General features: G+C 48.2%; 1 protein-coding gene across 3 annotated transcripts in view; it reads left to right on the forward strand.

Moving 5' to 3' along the window:
• The first annotated feature begins 12702 nt into the window (after nt 1-12702).
• The window catches only part of OPHN1 (oligophrenin 1), a 180138-nt gene continuing 171792 nt past the window's right edge, over nt 12703-21048 (forward strand). For 2 of the 3 annotated variants that reach the window (XM_088463133.1, XM_088463134.1), the window contains exons 1-2: nt 12704-13033; nt 15626-15787. In XM_088463133.1, coding sequence (XP_088319259.1) covers nt 15634-15787 — 154 coding nt within the window. In that variant the 5' untranslated portion in view covers nt 12704-13033; nt 15626-15633. Of the gene's footprint in view, nt 13034-15625; nt 15788-21048 lie in introns of all 3 variants that reach the window. The other variant, XM_088463135.1, reaches the window with a different exon arrangement.

Raw genomic sequence — 21048 nt, forward strand, 5'->3', positions numbered from 1 at the left:
TTACATGTGCGTGTTAGCCACACCCCCAGTGTGAAAAATAAAATATTTTTTTGTGTGTGTGCGTGTTAACCACGCCCCCAGTGTGAAAAAAATAGAAACAAATTTTTGTGTGTGCGTTTTAGCCACATCCCCAGTGTGAAAAAAATAAAAACAATTTTTTGTGTGTGTGCGTTAGCCACACCCCCAGTGTGAAAAAATAAAAACATTTTTTTTGTGTGTGCGTGTTAGCCACACCCTCAGTGTGAAAAAATAAAAACATTTTTTTTGTGTGTGCGTGTTAGCCACACCCCCAGTGTGAAAAAAATGAATACTATTTTTTGTGTGTGCATGTTAGCCACACTTATCAGCAACGTAGGTGCGCAGGGGTGCTGTGCTGCCTCGTTCGGGTGCTTTCCCTCCCAAGTGCCCCCCAAAATTAAATCAATCAGTTTTATTTTTGTGTGTGTGTGCGCGTTAGCCACATTTATCAGCAACGTAGGTGCGCAGGGGTGCTGTGCTGCCTGTGTCGTTTATCAAGAGGCTGCTGCCTCGTTCGGGTGCTCTCCCTCCCAAGTGCCCAAAAAAAATGAATTCAATCAATGTTTTTTTTTCTGTGTGTGTGTGCGTTAGCCATGGAATCACAAAATTCTGAGATTTGCATAAACATTTTCAAAGGTGAAAATAGAGGATATGGTTTAAAAAATGGAATAAGGCAGCTAAAACTGCGTTCTCTGATTAGTGTCCCTACTCCCTACCCATGGCTCCTCTACCTGAATTTCAGTGAGTCAGAGGGGCAAATCCATGCAACCGTATTCCAGAGTGCAGCTGCTCCTCCTCCAGGGGCGGGCTGGGCCGGGGGCAGGGTGCCATCTGCCCCCCGGGCCGGTACGATTTTGCTGTTTCAGGGCCCGCAGCTGTGATCTGCCTGTACATGGCACAGTTGCACGAGGAATGGATGCTCCTCAACCCCGGCCAGTGGTTTGTTCCCACTTGTGCCTGCGCTGCTAAAGCAATCAACAGGTGCAGGCTGGCATGTATTTACTGCCGAGTCGCTGGGACACCAGCGCAATAAAGTTTTTATTCTGTTTTCGGACCAGCACGCGTGACGTCATAATGTCCGCGTGCTGCCACAAAAGAACAGAGGAAGAGCCAGGGTGATGAAGATGTTAGGAGAGGTAAGAGAAGTGGAAGGAGCTGAGGGAGGCCGTAGGGATGGAGGGAGGGTTGGAGGAGCTGAGGGAGGCCTAGTGAGACAAAAGTTGGGACCTAGCCATGGAGACACACAGAGAGGGTAGCTGAGACCATGGGGACACAGAGAGAGGGTAGCTGAGACCATGGAGACACACAGAGAGGGTAGCTGAGACCATTGAGAGACACAGAGAGGGATGGGGGGGTAGGTGAGAACATGGGGCAGGGGAGATGTGACCATGGAGATATACGGGGGGAAGGGAAGCTAAGACCATGTTGATACACAGGGGGAGGGAGGGGGAGATGAGACCATGGAGATAAACAGAGGGTGGGGGTTGCTGAGCCCATGGAGTAACACAGGGTGGAGGATAGTAGAGCACATTGTGGTATGAGGGAGTATAGTGTTAGATGGAGGGAGCTTAGAGGGATATGGAAGCACAGTGTGGGATGGGGAGCTTATGTGTGCGTACAATATATATACTGTGTGTGTTAAGTCCGTTGAGAATTCAAGTAGCTGGCAGAATCAAGCCAGCACCGAGAGGCAAGAGAGGATCCGGTGCATGGCGAGCTGAGGAGTGGTGCTGACCCTTGTGGAGAAGGCCCGGCACAGAGGATAACCATCTTCTGGCAAGGTAAGCAGAGCATGTAATGTTCCAGCGACACACACACAAGTTAGTTTTACTTCACTAACCGGAGACAAGCGGGGCCACGTGCTTTTGTGTGCCCCCCAGTCTGAAAGTTTCCAGCCAGCCAGCCATTGCCCGTAGCCCAGGTCCGAAGATGTGTAGGGGGTGTGGTGATGATATGAACTAAAATGGAGCTCACATCCACTAAAGTGGACAATGAATCCCCAATCTAAAGGCGTGTATCCACTAATAGATAATATGAGATATGGTAAGAACTTACCCTTGTTATCTCTATTTCTACGAAGTCCATAGGGTTCCACAGGATACCTTGGGGGTATAGGTGTGACGTCAGTCGCAGGGCACCAAAGAGTTAAGCTTTCAGCCTCCCAGGATGCACTAGGTCCCCCTCCTATACCCCGCCCCCGGGCCAAGGCACCTCAGTTAGTTACCAAGCCATAGGCCGGAGGAGGAGAAGGAAGAGAGAGAACAAAGATCTGGACACATACAAGAATCACATTCTCACCAGAGGGAGACGGAAAACCGGTGACCAGAGCAAAGCCCATCTGCAGCACAGGTGCGACAGGGCGGGAGTCCTGTGGAACCCTATGGACTTCATAGAAATAGAGATAACAAGGGTAAGTTCTTACCATATCTCATATTTTCTACTTCAGGGTCCATAGGGTATCCACAGGATACCTTGGGGATGTCCCAAAGCAGTATCCTTTAAGGGTGGGGACGCTCCTGTGCAGAAAGGAGAATCCGCCGCCCGAAGGAAGCATCCTGAGAGGCGAAGGTGTCAAACCTGTAATACCTCACGAAGGTATGGACAGAAGACCACGTAGCAGCCTTGCAGATCTGAACTGCCGAGGCACCACGTCGAGCTGCCCACGAAGGACCCACAGACCTAGTGGAATGAGCCTTCAGAGAAGGAGGGACCGGTAGGCCTTCATGAAGATAAGCTTCAGAAATAGCCATACGGATCCAGGCTGCCAAAGTTTGCTTTGAAGCAGGCCAACCCTTTTTACGGAAGCCAAAGAGGACAAACAAAGCGTCCGACTTCCTAAACGAAGAAGTGCGGTCAACATAAGTCCTTAAGGCCCGCACAACATCCAAAGAGGCCTCACCCACGGAAAGACCCGGTGAGTTAAAGGCCGGAACAACTATTTCCTCGTTAATATGAAACTGGGAAATAACTTTGGGAAGAAACTCGGGCCGAGTGCGGAGCACTGCCCTGTTCCCATAAAAAACCAAGAAAGGGGGTCTACAAGAAAGAGCCCCTAACTCAGAAACACGTCTGGCCGAAGCAATGGCCAGAAGGAAAACAGTCTTAGCTGTTAGCCATTTAAGATCCACTGAGCCCAGTGGTTCAAACGGCGGTCCTTGGAGAGCCCTCAGGACCACAGCCAAATCCCAAGGCGCCACAGGTGGAACAAAGGGCGGCTGAATGCGGAGAACACCCTGCATAAAGGTGCGCACATCCGGGATTGTAGCAATCCTACGGTGAAACCAGACAGATAGGGCCGAAACCTGTACCTTCAAAGAAGCAAGGCGAAGCCCATGATCTAGTCCCGCTTGCAGGAAGGCGAGAATCCGAGACAGACGAAACTCCCGCGGTGCATAACCTCTCGGTCGACACCACTGGAAGAACGTATGCCACACGCGATGGTATATCCTCGCGGAAGACGGTTTCCGAGCTCGTAACATGGTACGCACCACAGAGCTGGAAAACCCCCGGGACCTCAGCATGGCCTTCTCAACAGCCACGCCGTCAAAGACAGCCGAGTCAGGTCCGGGTGAAGGCAAGGACCCTGAGACAGAAGGTCCGGTCGTAGCGGCAACCGCAGAGGAATGTCCACGGACAGACCCTGAAGGTCTGAGAACCAGTGCCGTCTGGGCCACGCGGGAGCTATCAACAGGAGCGTCCCTCCTTCCTGTTTGAATTTCCGGATTACCCGTGGAAGAAGGGAGACCGGAGGGAACAGGTATGCGAACCGGAACGTCCACCGGACGGACAGAGCATCCACCAGAGACGCCCCTTCGTCTCTTGTGCGAGACCCGTACACCGGCAACTTGTTGTTGTGCCGGGACGCCATGAGGTCGATTTCTGGAAGACCCCACCTGTCCACCAGTAGTTGAAAAACGTCCGGGTGCAGGGACCATTCCCCCGGATGAACGTCCTGGCGACTTAGAAAGTCCGCCTCCCAATTGAGCACTCCCGGGATGAAGACCGCTGATATGGCCGGAAGATTGCGCTCCGCCCAAACCAGGATCCGAGAGACCTCTACGAGAGCCGCCCGACTGCGAGTTCCTCCTTGCCTGTTTATGTAGGCCACGGTGGTAGCGTTGTCCGACTGGACCTGCACCGGGCGACCCTGGAGAAACCGCTGTGCCTGCTGGAGAGCATTGAAGACCGCACGGAGTTCCAAGATATTTATTGGAAACTCCGCTTCTGTCGGCGTCCACCTGCCCTGGAACAAGTGTGGACCCGAAACTGCTCCCCAGCCCCGAAGACTGGCGTCCGTTGTCAACAGGACCCAATTTGGAACCCAGAACGGACGTCCCTTGTTGAGGTGGGTCGTCTGTAACCACCACGTAAGGGACAGGCGAACCTCCTGGGTGAGCACAATCGTCTGGGACTTCAGAGACTGAGTCAGCCCGTTCCACTTGGACAGGATCAGGTGCTGCAGAGGTCTGGAGTGAAACTGGGCGTATTCCACCATGTCGAACACTGACACCATGGAGCCCAGTAACCTCATCGCCGAGTGTAAGGACACCCGGCGGCTGTGCAGACAACTGCGCACCCTTGACTGTAAAGCAGAGATCTTGTCCTCCGTCACGAAGATCCTTTGCTGTCCCGAGTCCAATAAGGCTCCAAGATGCAGAATCCTCCGAGACGGGATTAGAGTGGACTTCTGCCAGTTGATTAGCCAGCCGTGCCGTTGCAGCAGTGCAATGGTCAGGTCCAAGTGGCGTAACAGGAGCTCTGGAGATCCTGCCACCAATAACAGGTCGTCCAAATACGGCAACATGCGGACTCCCTGCAGCCGCAGAGAAGCCGCCATGACCGCCATCACCTTGGTGAAAACACGTGGTGCTGTTGCCAGGCCAAAAGGTAACGCCCGAAACTGGAAGTGGTCGCTGCTGATTGCAAACCTGAGGAACTGTTGATGGCGCCAAAGAATAGGGACATGCAGGTAAGCGTCCTGTATGTCCAATGACACCAAGTAGTCCCCAGGTTCCAGCGCCAGAATGATGGACCGTAGGGTCTCCATCCGAAACTTCGGGACCCGCAAAGACTTGTTGAGTGCTTTGAGGTTGAGAATCGGACGATATGACCCATTGGGTTTCTGTACCAAAAATAGATTTGAATAGAAACCCTGGCCCCTCTGGGAGAATGGAACCGCCACTATAACTCCAGCCTGGAGCATAGTGTGCAATACCTTCCGCAGCTCCGTAGCCTTGTTCCGGTCTGATGGGAGACCCGTGGTGAAGAAGCGAGCCGGGGGTCTGTGCCGGAAGGAGAGGGCGTATCCGTGGGAAACCACCTCCAGAACCCAAGTGTCTGTCGAAGTGGTCGACCAACACTGGGCGAACTGTAGCAGGCGGCCTCCCACCCTGGGATCCCCCAAAGGGAGGCCCGGACCGTCAGGCCGCAGGCTTGCCATCTGGCTTGGGGGCCGGACGTCTGGTACTCCATGCCTGCTTCCGGGGCTTGACCGATTTCTTAGGGCCAGCCTGTCGAGGAAACGACTGTGGTTTGGGCCTGCCCTGGGCCCTAGATGACCGAAAGGACGATGGTCCCGAACCAGAAGGAGCAGCGGCCGACGGGAGACAGGCAGATTTGGCTGCCGCCAGCGTGGCCACAATCTTATCCAGATCCGGACCGAAGAGAACTTCTCCGGTAAACGGCAACGCTTCCAGACCTTTCTTGGAATCTGCGTCCGCCTTCCAGGATCGCAGCCACAAGGTGCGACGAGCAGCTACCGCTGCTGAAGAAATTCTAGACACCAGAGTACTAATGTCTAGAGCCGCCTCGTTGATGTAGGTGGCCGAATCACGGAGATTGCCAATCAACTCCGCCTGATCGGCCGGACAGTCGGATTCAAAAGAAGCCTCTAATGAATCCGCCCAGCGCTCCATCGCTCTGGCAACCCAGCAAATGGCCATAGCCGGCCGTGCTGCCCCCCCAGCAAGGGAATAAGCGGACTTCAGGCAGATTTCTACCTTGCGGTCCGTAGCATCCTTAAGGGAGGACATGGATGGCATCGGCAATGTGGCACTACGGACAAGACGGGTCACGTGAGAATCCACCTGTGGAGGGGATTCCCACTTCGCAAAATAATTATCCGCGAACGGATAAGCCACCGCCAGGCGTCTCTGCGGCTGGTATCTTTTGCCAGGTTGTTTCCACGCCTCCTCTAAATGGTCCACCAACTGACCCGAAAGAGGAAAGACTGTGGCATCGCCCTTCACATCTTTGAAAAAGGCATACTTAGATTTAGCCGCTGGGGGAACTTCGTCCTCAATCACCAAGGCTGTGCGGACCGCCCGAATAAGTCCAGGAATATATACTTTGGACTTAGCATCAGCGTCCTTAGTATGGAGAGGTTCCTGATCGTAAGGATCTAGAATCTCCCCATCATCAGACGTCCCTTCGTCATCCTCATAAGGAGCGGACAGAGACGCCACCGGCCTTTTATGAGACCGCATCACAGACTCCCCTTGCAACACATCCGACAAGTGCTGTACAGAACTCGTCAGGGAGTTAACCCACGCTGGCTCCTGAGAACCCGGGAGCGGGGAAATAGGGAGACTGTGGGGTACCACCAATTGTCGTGGGAACCCCTGCATGGGTGACGACACCACAGACTGCTGGGACAAACCCATCGGAGTAAACGCGGGCTGCGGAGCTAACTGGCCCACTAACGCTGTTAACGCCTGAGCGAAACAAGCCCAGGGCGGCTCCTGTACCGGTGCTGTAACCGTAATAGGCCGCGCCATGGACAAACACTGCCGGCAAAGGCCCTCCGCGCTACCCTCCCCCTCCGCTAACGGTACTTTGCACGTGGTACACTGTAGCCGGAGGGGAAAATCACTTTCAGACATGATGGCACCACGTATGTGACCTCTCTCACCAATTAAGTATTAAATAGGCGAGAGACCACCCTGCAGCACCGCACCGCAAGGGCTTTAGCAGAAAGAACAGGGACAGTAATAAAGCTGACAGTTTAGAGAAGAAAAGATTACAGGCAGCAGCGCTAGCACAGTCACATACAATGCAGAAAAATAACAATTCCTGCACTAACAGCGCTGATCACTCAACTACACAGACACAGGGCCTGGTAGGACACAGCGCTGCATACACAGACCTGACCACAGCGGAGGAGAGGTATGCGGGGGGACCCAGACCACGATGCTTCCGTCCAGCGCTTCCAGCAGCGTTCACCATGCGTTCTGGAGAAGATGGCCGCCGAGGAGCAGAGAGGAGGCTGGCCTGGGGGAGGAGCGCTGCCACAGGACCAGTCGGCAGCATGCAGAGAGGGCTGTGTGCAGCGGGGGAGGCGCCGGCTGTGAGACAGGGAAGGCGCGCTCCCCTGGCATGCATTTAACCCCTGGGACGCCGCAGCGCTACCGCTCTGCTGCGGTCCGCTGTCCCAGGGGGTAGTGGAAGCGCAGGTTGGTCGCCTGGCTCCACGCTGCAGCCAGTCCCCAGGGAGCCCCCTGCCTGGGGACTTAGGACCATGTGATCAGCGGGGACCCACCGCGGGACCCCGCTGCTTACCTCTGTCCCCCTTGAATCCGGCCATGGTCCGGAGCATCTGGGGTCACCGCTAGCTGTGACCCCAGACGCCCACCAGCATCCCCGGATCAGTACCGGCGTTCTGGTACCGGCGGGGTGTAGGGAAGACAGCATGGACGTCAGGACTGACTGTCCATGCTGTTCATCCAGATGTGCAGCCACAGCTGCATGAAGAATAAGCTTCAGGGGCTCTTCTAGCCCCCACTCCAACAGGTGCACCCGACTCCGGCCGGGCACCAAACTAAACTGGGGTGCCTTGGCCCGGGGGCGGGGTATAGGAGGGGGACCTAGTGCATCCTGGGAGGCTGAAAGCTTAACTCTTTGGTGCCCTGCGACTGACGTCACACCTATACCCCCAAGGTATCCTGTGGATACCCTATGGACCCTGAAGTAGAAATACAAACGAGAGCACGATTACAACATTACAATCGTGCTCTCGTTTGTATATCTAGTGATGTGCCTAGACTGAACGTTCACTCGTTCAGTCCAGGCACATCCCTCATCCCCGCACATGCTGAACCTGACGGAATCGTCAGGTTGACCAGCATGTACGGGCGATGTCGTAAGCGACCAGCGGGCACGCGCATCGCTGGCCGCTTCCGACCAAAACATGCCCGATGCATGCGTGATTTGCAAGCGATTGCACGATAACGGCGTCGTTATCGTGCAATGGCTTGATTAAATCTCTAAGTGGATACCCGCCTTAACAGGGAGCGCAGTTGTAATTTATACACAACACAGGATGGGATGAGGATATAGGCTTAGGTGATGGTATAATCTGGGGTGATGTATACATCATCTTCTTCACACAATATTAATTTGTCCCCGCTACTGGAATCCACCATTACAGGTACCTCTGTAATTTTTGCATTTAATTGACGGTAAAGGTCTTTCTCGTAGAATTTGTAGTTCATTTTGATGGACATCATCTTTTCCACATTTTGGGGAAGTAGTCTCAGGGTCTCATTCAGACCCGCTCGCGAGCGCAGGACACTCACAAGCGGGTCGATGTTACCCCAATGCGCATGCGCACGACGGAAGGAGCTCCGTCGTGCGCAGGCGCGAGACCAGGACAGCTACAGCCAAGCTGTCGCTCCGGGTCTCGCACCAAAGGGGGCGTGCTGTCGATGGTGACTCACAGCACGCCCCCTTTGGTGGGCGTGCCGGGGGCGTGGCTGCCAGACGGAGGTGTCACTAGTGATGTCAGTGGGAGTGATTTTGGCTCTGAGAGAGCCAAAATCACTGCAGGGCTTGCGGCCACGAGACCCTACCGCAGGGTCTCGTCGCAAGCCCGATGGTCGCGATGGTCTTGACCATCGCGACCATCATCATGGACGCTCGCATAAGCTGTGGGTGGTAACCCACAGCTGTGTGAGCGTCCAAAAGGCCGCTTCACATTTAAATAGGACGGCCCTGATTCAGAGCGAGCGCTCTGGTCAGAGCGTCCGGCTCTGAATCAGGGCCTCAGGCCGATCACTGACAAGGTTCCCGGCTGTGCTGAAAACTCTTTCTGAGTACACACTGGAAGGTGTGTAAAGCAAAGGTAGTTTTGTGTAAGGGCCTCCAAGGGGTATATTTACTAAAGTTTCTATTTATGAAGTGTTCATGTTGCCCATAGCAACCAATCAGATCCTATTTATAATTTTCTAGAATGCAATAGAGAAATGATAACTACAATTTGATTGGTTGCTATGGGCAACATGAACACTTTTTATTTTTAGAAACTTTAGTAATATACCCCCAAATTGCCTCTTTTTCCTGCCAGTAGTTATTTACATGTATCTCTTTCTCTTCAGATCTGTGGGCCTGATTCAGACCCGGTCGCAAGCGCTGAGCACTCGCAACCGGGTCGATGTTTGCCCACTGGGCATGCGCACAGTGGAGCCGGCTCCGTCGTGCGCATGCGCGATAACTGGCTAGCGACAGGTGCTCCGTCGGGGGCGAGCTGTCGATGGTGATTGACAGCTCGCCCCGTTTGGTAGGCGTGGCCGGGGGGTGGTTTCACAAACGGAGGCGTTCCCAAGCAAACGCCTGCCGTTTGTGGGCGGCCCCACTGACTTCACCAGTGATGTCAGTGGGAGAGCTTCCGGCTCTATTAGAGCCACAAGCTCTCTGGGGCTTACGGCCACGAGACCCTACCACAAGGGTCTCGTCGCAAGCCCAATGGTCGTGATGGTCTTGACCATCATGACCATCAACCTGGCCGCTTGCTATAGCTGTGGACCCACAGCTATGCGAGCAGCCAGGAGGCCGCTCCGAAAAAAACAAAACGCCCTGATTCAGAGCGAGCGCTCTTTCAGAGTGTCCGTCTCTGAATCCGGCCCTGTGTCCGTTGGGAAGAAAAACAATGTCTTCATCCCTTCTGGAATGAAAATTCACTCCCAGCAAGCAGGCATGGTGCTCAAGAATTCCCAAGACAGACACAACTTAAGACTTAAATCTTAAATGTTGCATTTAACGCTTTGTTCCGCTTGTTCACATATCTGATCTGGTTAAGTGGACAGTGGGAACAACGGCAGTTTGAAGTCCACTATGTTTTTTTTAATGTCCCTGTACAGGTTGGGAAATGCATTTACGGAAAGGTTTGCAAAGGATTAGTTAAGTCAATTGTTTTTGGAAAGCACTCTTCCTGGTCCCCTTCTGGGATGAAAATCCACTCCTAGCCGCAGAAGCAGGCGCAGGAAAGAAAGACACAATGTAAGGCCTTAAATCAGGGGTAGCCAACCTCGGTCCCCGAGAGCTACTAACAGTTCACGTAATCCAGACCACCTAGCTGGTGCACAGGTGTATTCATTACTCACCAACACATTTGGAAAGATCTACAGGTGGAGTTTATTATTTATTATAACACTTGTGATTCTGTGAGACCTGGAAAACATGCACTATTGGTAGCTCTTGAGGACCAGGGTTGGCTACCCCTGCCTTAAATCATAGATCTTACTCTTGTCCACATATCTGTGCTGGTTAAGTGGCACTCTGAGGCCACTATGTTTTTTTAATGTCCCTGTACAGGTTGGGAAATGCTTTTTCATGTGGAAAGCACTACTAGAAGTCGTCCTGTCCCCTTCTGTGATGAGAAAATCCTCTCCCAGCAGCAGCAGGCATAGTGCTCAAGGATTCTTCTGGGGCAAGGACTGATGTGAATGTGTCGAATATTTTTTGTAAATGCCTCCTCCCCTCCCGTTCTCCCTTATAAATTTTCTTCAGAATCAAAAAATGAAATGAAATTTACTACCAATCAACCCTTCCTGTCCCTGCCCTGCCTTCAACTACATACATACTCCAACTCTCTCAGGCCTCTGTTGAATAATAAAAACATTTGTTTCCTGATGTGCCATGTTGGAAGTTGAACTGCCACGTGTTTGTGCCACCACCACTGCTGCCGCTTAGCTTAGTCAGCCAGATAGCTTGGTGCAAATTTTGGGCCTAACCTGGATGAAAACAATGTAGTGAGCTGTGAGGTGGCCAATATTGACTGGAAACAAGTGGAAATAAATGTTATTGAGGTTAATAATACTGTAGGAACAAAAACAGGCCCATTTTATGTGATTGTAGCTCTTTTATGATTTTTTAAGAAAAAATCCAGATCCAAAACCAAAACACGGAGGTGAGGTTTTGGCAAAACCAATCCAGATCCAAAACCAGGGGAGATCCAGATCCCAAACCTAAACACGGGGGTCGGCGCACATCTCTAATATAAATAAACCAAAGCTCCTGATTAAATCTATTAGGCTGGTGTGCTCCAATAGTTCTTTCTACTGGAGCTTACTATTCGCCATCCTGTGTACATCACCGATTAGTACACACATATAAACAGGACATGTCTCACAAATCATATTTATAAATGGGACATATGCTGTGTCCTGCTTAAATCAAAATCAGCCAAACCTTTGATTTTACTATATGTTATTTTGTTTGTGTTGGGAGCAAGTGGCATATATGCTGCTTTTATCCATAAATCTGCTGTTGATTGAGTCAGTGATATTTTGGTTGTTCAAACTGATATTTTTGATTCCCCACTTTATATTTGGATACCTGCTGTTTGAATGATTGCAGCTCCCATAATGCTGTGAAGCAGGGTGATAGGAGGGACTGGGGAGTGGCAATAATCCACACTCATTCTGAATTCTCTGCTCCTGCTGCTTTCGTTCTTCTATCCATAGATGACAGTGAGTGCAGCCTATTTGTGCTGCTGTCTGGTAGCACATCCAAAGGCTATTCCCTGCAATGAATAGCAAATGAAGTCCTCTATTCTCTACAGCAAACATGAGTCACATTACATACTGTTATATCACCACTGCTGCCCTACTGACTTGTGCTCTGTGTATATCACGTCACGTCAGTAATGCTGCACCCTGGACCATTACATCACAGGGAGATCACTGCGTCAGGGTTGATGGTTTAAAATATCTTAGTAATGGTAAAATGCATCAGCCCTTAGTGCAGTCACAGTGATGGGCATCAGGCGGCCTTCCTGCTTGTGGTCATATTTGTTTGTTATAGTCTGTAATGCTCATTTAAAAGGCCTGCATATATATCTTACTATGGATGTGGGTGTCTCTCTCATTTCTCAAGTTTATTTAAATGACTATTGAGATAAAGAGCAATGCACTGCAGCCCTTTTGAAGATTAGAGGACAGCCCAATGTGGCCCACAATCAGGTTGCCTATATGGCTTGTGGTCATACAGAACAAGGGCTAATTTTAACCCTGTCCCTCCCAATGCAGAATTAAGCACACGGTACCTCAATAAAATCTTATGGCTAATGGATGAATTTTAAATATTCCCAGTAAATGACTGAAGCACTTCCCTGTATACATTGGATGTTTTAAATAGATTATCATGACAAAGAAAGTGACATAAAAAGACATCCAATAAAATCTATCTAGTCACATATAGTCATAGTTGGACGTTTACTGGTTAACCTGCACTTTATCCACTTATGACAGTACGGCAGCTTCTGCCTATAGATCTCTCCCTGAGCGCACACACAGTACATGGAGACTTGTGTTCTAGCAGGCCAGGGACTCAGGGAGCTGCGGCCACACTACGCAGCACTTCCTGCCTGGAGGAAGGAGCTAGGAAGCTGAGAGCACAGTCTGTCTGTCACTTTAAGAGGAGAGAAAGGCTGGAGAGGAGGAGGTGCCTTCCCAGCCAGGGCTGCATGAGCACAGGAGGAGGCACAGGGAGATCGTCCTGGCTGGCAGGAGCTGCTGCTGGGGACATTCATTGTCACAGTCTCACCTGCTGGACCTGCATCTAGTTCCCCGGGCTGTGGAGACACTGAAATGAGAGCGATGTATGAGGATCCCATTCTCTCCTATATCCCTGCACTGATTGCCTGAAACAAAAAGACCCGAGAGACCCCCTGAGCCCAGCATCCTCCTTTCTCCGCACCGACCCTCCTCACTCACTCTGCAAAGACCCTGGGAAGCAGCAGGTCTGCACAGCCTTTGTTCCCCATCAGTTACTGTGCTTGTTTATTCGTCTTATTGCTGCAATACAGCATCAATGTTAGCAAAGACGTATGCACTATGCAAGCTCCAGGAAGGTAGACCATTCAGTATACACAGGCACGAAATGAAGGACTACTGGCAGGAATGGGTGTTTATCTGATTGCTGGGATAACCTAGGAATAGCACAATGAGAGAGGAAAACACCCTTTGTTAATTTGGTGGTATGCTGTTGTGTTTTCTTTCAGCTTGAGTCAAATTGGAACGACATATTGTTCACATCGCATAGTGTGTGCTCAATCGTGCGTTCACGTGTGTCATTCATCGCATCTTCCCATCTGATGTGCTGCACGTCACATGGGAAGATGTCGTCATCATCGTGCAGTGTGTATGGTCAACTGGAAGACCACAAGGCATACGGGTCCAATCTTTCCACTGAAGACATCACCTGAACTGCCAGTGATATCTATACCATGATTGCATAGTGTGTACAGGAGAAAAGATTAATTGGATATAATGTTCCGACATGATATATACTGTGCCGTCATTTGCTGGGTTGCATAGTGTGTACACCATATGTTGTGTCTTCTGGGATGAAGAGAAATTGGAATGACCATTGTATCTTCTGTACGTCGTTCTGATATGTACCTAGCCTAACTTGGTGTATGCCTAGGGATGATTGCTTTATTTATGTCATATTTTTCTTTGATTAAGGGAGTTTGTGGCGAATGCATTTCACATAACAATGCAAATATCAATCTTTAATTTTCATTAGTAAGAGTACATTAATACATGCTTGTGTTGATATATAAACTAGTGCAGGATATGATATGCTGGTGATGATACTATCATAATCTGACTATCTTTGCTTGATTTTTGAAACATTTGTACCTGAAAATATTAGTATTGGTCATATGCACTGTACAAATGTCTTTCTGTATATAAGAAGCAATTATTTATACTGTAGACCTTTATAAGCTAATATTTATTAAAGAGGTTTATTTAAATCACAAAAGGTATATATTAGGAAATGTAGTTACTGTCTCATCATGGGGATTGTTTCTGAGAATCTTTACGGTGACCTGGTTAGGTGCACCTGCTCCGCAGCAAAACTGTGCCCCTGAGAACTAGAGTGTCAGTCATTGTGTGTGAAATAAAGGTTTTGTTTCTTAAAGCCTTCTGTGCCTGTAGGGTGTGTGACAGGTTTATCTCACATTTGGCTGCATGTAAAAACAAATTGTATTACCAGTGGCATATCTTGTTTAGTATCGCCGTGATACTAATGAATATGCCACCTGTATACCCCTCCAGCGAGGTCCAGCGACGTCTCCCTCCTCGGTGGAATCCTCCACTCTGTTTCTGGCAAACCATTGCTGCCAGCGATGGGCTGCTGTGTCATCCGCGACAGCCAGTCTGCACATGCGCATTACACTTTCACATGGACTGGGCAATGCCTGGAAGGTTCTGCTGAAGCCTGGAAGGCTGTTGCTGGGTCCTTATTGCCAGCAACGGGAACCGTATTGGTCTCGTCACCGATAAATGGCGTAAGCGATACGGTGACAAACAGCAGTAATCTTAATTTACGGCTGTTGAATATTGAAAGGCGGACATAACCCCTTTAGTGAGTGCTAAAGGGGTAATGTCTCATTGTTACATGGGGCCCATTGTTGCTTATTCTTTATTTGTTTATAGATGGACTTAAATAAAATAAACTTTCTTGGTATCAGTTATTGTATTGGAGAATCATCCTACTGGTTAATAATTCATACCAATCAAAGTCTCTCCTGTTTTTATTAAACTCTCAGAGCATGCTGACAGATGTAGTTCTACATGAGACATAGGGGGTTATTTTTGAATGCACATATTTTAGTCAATCCTCTCAAAGCTACTTTTTCTGAGGATTGCTGTATTTATACAGTCTCTGGTCTATTTAACATGGAAGTTTGGCAATCCATCAATTTTTGTATGCAAAAGCAGTTCCCATAGCTTTCTGTGGACACTGAAAATGCTGTATTGTCTAAAAAAGCTTAGCTTTTCAGAGCTTACGGCCTTTAGCTAACGCTATATTTAGATGGCGATAGCTTATTCTGTCTATGGAGAAGGCAGTCTGACCACTTCTTCCCTCCCTTTCCCCAATCATGTAATGTGTATGTGATGTGTATTAGGGTTAGGCTGTGGGAGGGGAGGGCTAAGGTTAGGCTGCGGGAAACGTGGGTGAGGGGTGATGGTTAGGGATTAGGATACTTACCTACCTAATACTCTCGGGATTCTGACTGTCGGGATGCCACTGTCTGTATTCTGACCACTGGCATCCTGACCGCCGGTATCCCGTACCGTACCCAACCTGTAATGTATACATTCAGGAAGTATAACTATCACTATAATGAATCTCTTCGCCAGGACAGTATCTTATTGGATGCGCTGTCCTGGCTACAGTTTTATTATTGAATTTTCCTAAACTAGCATCTTTAAACACCGTGAATAGTGGTAATATCAGGGCAGCTTTGTAAATTTTTTTTTTTGCTGGGCCTCTTAAACTTGGTAATCCAATTGTAATGTTTCATGTCTTGTTTTCCTAGGAGACATAATGGCTCATCCTCCCCTGGAATTCAGTGATTGCTATCTGGACAGCCCAGTCTTCAGAGAGAGTTTAAAGGGTTATGAGCAAGAGCTGGAGAAGACCAATAAATTCATTAAGGATGTGATAAAAGATGGAAATGCTCTCATTGGTGCCATAAAGGGTAAGAAGAACAGTAACATTGTATTATACAGTTCATCTCTGAATTTACCTGACTAGTTAATATACACTGTCATACAAAAAACAGCATTCATGTCATGAACAAAACCAGATCTGATCTGCTTGCATTTATAGAGATTAATGACTGCTATTGCGAAATGTAAAATGAAACCGTTTTTTTCTTGTATACAGTAGTAAAGTGCATTGTAGTTACTATCCACTAAATCCCATTTGTAGTAATAATAATAATTTCTTACTAGTTAATAGAATGAGGCGTTGAGATTAATGAGATTAATTATTTCCCGCATTGACTACTGCAATAGTCTTCTTACTGGTCTTCCCCAAAACAGGCTATTGCCATTACAATTCATTATGAATGCAGCTGCGAGGCTTATCTTCCTTGCCAAACGTTCATCCTCCATTGGTTGCCAGTTTTCTACCATATTCAATACAAAATACTGTTCCTTACACATAAGGCCATTAACCAAACCACACCAACATACATCTCTTTACTCATCTCAAAATATCTCCCAACCCGACCTCTACGCTCAGCACAAGATCTCCATCTCTACATCTACTAGCATTACTTGCTACCATTCACGGTTACAGGACTTTCTTCGGGCTGCACCCACTCTATGGAATGTCTTACCATGCACAATAAGACTTACCTCTAGTCTTCAATCCTTCAAGCATTCCCTGAAAACTCACTTCGGCTTATCAGATTCCAGAACCTTCACAACTTCCATGTCTTATTACATCCCCTATCCCCTATCACATCCCCTATCACAGTCCACACATAACCTCACACATTGTCTTTCTTTCACATACTCCTGACATTTAGCCGACATTCCTGTGTGACTGGATCATGCAGCCCACCAAGAAACTCTTCATTCTGGCTGGACCAAATTGCAATATATAGCATCTATCCTTGTGTATCAATGCCTATTTCCTTATAGATTGTAAGCTTGCGAGCAGGGCCTTCCTACCAGTATACAATCGGGAAGCCGGCTGCCTTAATACCGGCAGCTGGCTTCCCGACTGTCATATCCCGGCGAGGGTGAAATGCCGGGTGTCTAGATGTAGACGCCTGACATTTCCCCGACGCCGGGAGACCGGCGCCCGGCATCCCGATCGAAGGGATGCCGGGCGCCGTGAGTGGACAGCCGTGGGGGGGTGGGTTAGGTTTAGGGCACCCGGGGGGGACTTGGGGTTAGGCACCCCCCGGGAGGGAGGGTTAGGGTTAGGCACCTCCGGGGGGGGGACTTAGGGTTAGGCACCCCCCCGGGGGTCTTAGCTTTAGGCAGTGTGGAAGGGGGGGTTAGGGTTAGGCACTTAGAGGGGGGATTAGCATTAGGCACTTGGGGGGGGAGGTTAGGGTTAGGCACACCTAAGGAGGGTTAGGGTTAAGGGGTTAGGTTAGTCAATACTTGCCTATCGACGATCGGGATTTCCAGCGCTGTTGGGCTTCCGCTGCTGGGAACTCTGCTGTGGTCGGCCATGCGGCCGGCGGTATTTCATACCGATTCCTTCCTACCTATATATCTGTCTGTTATACCCTGTTTTGTTCTATAAATGTTTCCAATTGTAAAGCGCAAAGGAATATGCTGCGCTATATAAGAAACTGTTAATAAATAAATTAAGTAGGAGTGCTCTAAGCATTTGTTGAAATAACAGTCCTGTAGCCCTTTTTAAAAGGAGTTACAATGAATCTACAGTTCAAGGTCAAATCTGATCTGCCCTTGTGTGCTTCTTCCTTCCCTGTATCCAAGGGACTATGCTCCATTAGAAATAAATGTGCTTCTTCCTTCCCTGTATCCAGGGGACTATGCTCCATTAGAAAGAAATGTGCTTCTTCCTTCCCTGTATCCAAGGGACTATGCTCCATTAGAAAGAAATGTGCTTCTTCCTTCCCTGTATCCAAGGGACTATGCTCCATTAGAAATAAATGTGCTTCTTCCTTCCCTGTATCCAGGGGACTATGCTCCATTAGAAATAAATGTGCTTCTTCCTTCCCTGTATCCAGGGGACTATGCTCCATTAGAAATAAATGTGCTTCTTCCTTCCCTGTATCCAGGGGACTATGCTCCATTAGAAATAAATGTGCTTCTTCCTTCCCTGTATCCAGGGGACTATGCTCCATTAGAAATAAATGTGCTTCTTCCTTCCCTGTATCCAGGGGACTATGCTCCATTAGAAATAAATGTGCTTCTTCCTTCCCTGTATCCAGGGGACTATGCTCCATTAGAAAGAAATGTGCTTCTTCCTTCCCTGTATCCAGGGGACTATGCTCCATTAGAAATAAATGTAAAAGTGTGAGGCTGTCAAAGAGATGGCGCTACTCAGTGTATACCACAGGCCCCCAACGCGTTTCAAGACACTCTGGTCTCTTGAAAGCTTTTACTCCCTCTTTTTTGGAGGGCTTTTTAAAAAATGTATTGTTCTACCTATGCTAAAGTTACAACTGCATAGAAGCCTTTTATATTGAATTATCTGTGTTTGATATATTTTAGTACTTATTCTTGTACCTTATCCCACCTTAAACCACCCTTGTCTGAATAAATGTTTAAAACATATATGAGACAAGCCTCGTGTGGTATACACTGAGTAGCACCATCTCTGTGACATCCTCACACTTTTACATTGATAGTTCAAGTTCTACTAGGGAAACTTTGATCTTAGAGGGCTTGCTCACACTCAGAGGAAGCGCCCAGTTGAATCACACCACATTACCTACTGATCCATTAGAAATAAGACTGTTAAGCTTGGTACACACTAGACCAGTGATTCCCAACCTCGGTCCTCAAGGCACACTAACAGTCCAGGTTTTAGTGATATCCATACTTAAGCATAGATGGTTAAGTCAAAATAACTAAGGTACTAATTAAGTCACCTGTGCTCAACTATGGCTGGCCTTAAAACCTGGACTGTTAGTGTGCCTTGAGGACCGTGTTTGGGAACCCCTGCACTAGACGATATCTTGAACAATTTGGCAGATTCTGACTCATCGGAACGACAAATCATTCATATCGTCCAGTGTGTACACACGATGCCGACACGCGTTCCCATGGGTCATTTGTTGCATCCTCAGATCTTTTGTACATGCAGAAAGATCTGAGGATGTCGCTAGCGATGCCATGCTACCAAATCCAGCATGGGCCCCGCTAACCCCACCCCTGGGTCGCGTCGCTCACGAGAACATGCTGGGTACACATCGTCTAATGTGTACCCAGCTTAAGGCATCTGTTGTGAAAATGTAATACAGTATTTAGAATGAAAATCCTTATTCAGACAGTTACGCACACAAGAAGGAAGAGATGGTTGCTATTTGGATGTCAGGTGACCTTGTTTACTGATGACTACTTTGTCAGCTATTACAATTTCTACATTGTCTTCTGGACATTTAACTGCCCTCCAGTGTTCTTAACTCAGGGTGTGCCTGGAAACAGAGTGGGGAAAGGTGTGTTGCAGTACTAAGAAATTGCACCTTATGTCTAGGTAAACTGACAATCAAAGACATACAAAAATGCACATACTAAAATGCAAGTAATTACGTTTTCAAATCACGGGCATGATCCTGGTGGACATGTGTATGGCCTGTCCTTTATCAATCTATTTGCAACTTCAGCTTTTTATCACCAATGTTCCACATTAGCTGGGCAGAAGTAAATGAGATGTCAGCGAAGGCCAAGGATTTATTTAATTTCCACTGTTCTTTCAGTTGTTATGATATGGTACATGTGTGCTTGAATGAAGACTGCAGTATTGTGCTGGCTATAGCTGCCGAATGCATGGTTGGGTGAAATGCTAATAATGAAGGATTTTGCTGTTGCTTTTCTGTGCGTAGGCTGCAGAACAGGTGGGATAGGACACATTTTCCCATCTGGCATTTGCAATTCTTAACTCCTTGATTTAAACAACTTATTTATTTCTACAGCATAATGGAAACTGCATTCAGTTGAAACACATTATATACAGTATGTGAAATCTATTATTTCAGATTCTATAAGTGCATTTTGGTGTGGACATTTGTGTATTGACTCAGGTGACTGTCTTACGACTACAGCGAGTTTCATAGCTGCAGTGAGGTTGGCTCACATTTTTGCATATTCAGTTTTAAGCATTGCAAATGCAGTGCTGTCATTCAGTGTTGTGTGACAAGGGTCTGGGCTTACATATCTGCTAGGTTAACCACAGTCCAAGGGTGCTATTCTTAAGGTTGAAGTGCATTACTGGCAGCAGTTCTCCTATGTACGCTATTAAGATCCTCTTCTCTGCATGACTCATTCAGTTAGACTGTGGCTTTCTCAGTCTTGCAGAACCTTCTATCTATCCTGACCTGAGTTTCACTCATATTTATTGGAAACAATAATTTTTATTTACAGATCATAGCTATTATCTTGATTTGTCTTTTCATCCGCTTTCCTGAAGCTGTATTTTTCTTTTGGTGTGTTTGTCTATAGAGCAGGGATGGGTAACCTCAGGCACGGGTGCCGTATAAGGCCCGCGGAATCATTTGGTCTGGCCCTTGGTTTTTCTGCTAGCCTCGTCTGGCTAGCAGGGTGCCTTTTCGGGCGCGCGCACCTTCGGCGCCCGCACAAAGTTGACCTCTCTAGCTCCGGCGCCCTGCCTGGCGCCGGAGCTAGAGTGAACACTAATATAGAGTATTGATTGCAAAATATATTTACTTCTCTGTATATAGTGTCATTCCTAGGTAAAAGGTGCCCACTTGTGCATATTCTGCTCATCATGTAATTAAATCTGCCAAGGTTATTACATGGGGTGTGTAATTGTTTCAGTTATGGGGTATATCGCTTTTGTGGCTTATCTGTGTCCTGATTCAAGAATTATGTAGCTATAAATTAAAATTGGTAACCTATAAGATGGCAAACCATTTCCTCAATATGACTTAGTTTGGATTATCATACCCCAGTTCTTGCATGGCATTCTCTATTTTTGTAAGTACAAATATAATGGCTCTTTATGGCGCAGGTACTAATAATTAGAGAATCGTTACCACTTCTTTGGCTTATGTTTTATTGAAGTTTCATCAGAAATAACATAGATGGGTGATCCTCTGTTCACGTGGCACGTCTGAATTGGTTATGCATGAATTTTAGTAGCACGTTTCACGAGCACACTTCCTGCTTCCTCAGTCTGTGTTTATGCCAGTACTTCATAAATGACATAATTAGTTACACACCACTAATAGTGTTGCCGTGACTTTCATCTGTTACGAAGAGCTATTGGTACTGATGTGGCATGTGT

The sequence above is a fragment of the Taudactylus pleione genome, unplaced genomic scaffold (assembly GCF_031769625.1).
Source record: "Taudactylus pleione unplaced genomic scaffold, aTauple2 ptg001325l, whole genome shotgun sequence".
Classification (NCBI taxonomy): Eukaryota; Metazoa; Chordata; class Amphibia; order Anura; family Myobatrachidae; genus Taudactylus; species Taudactylus pleione.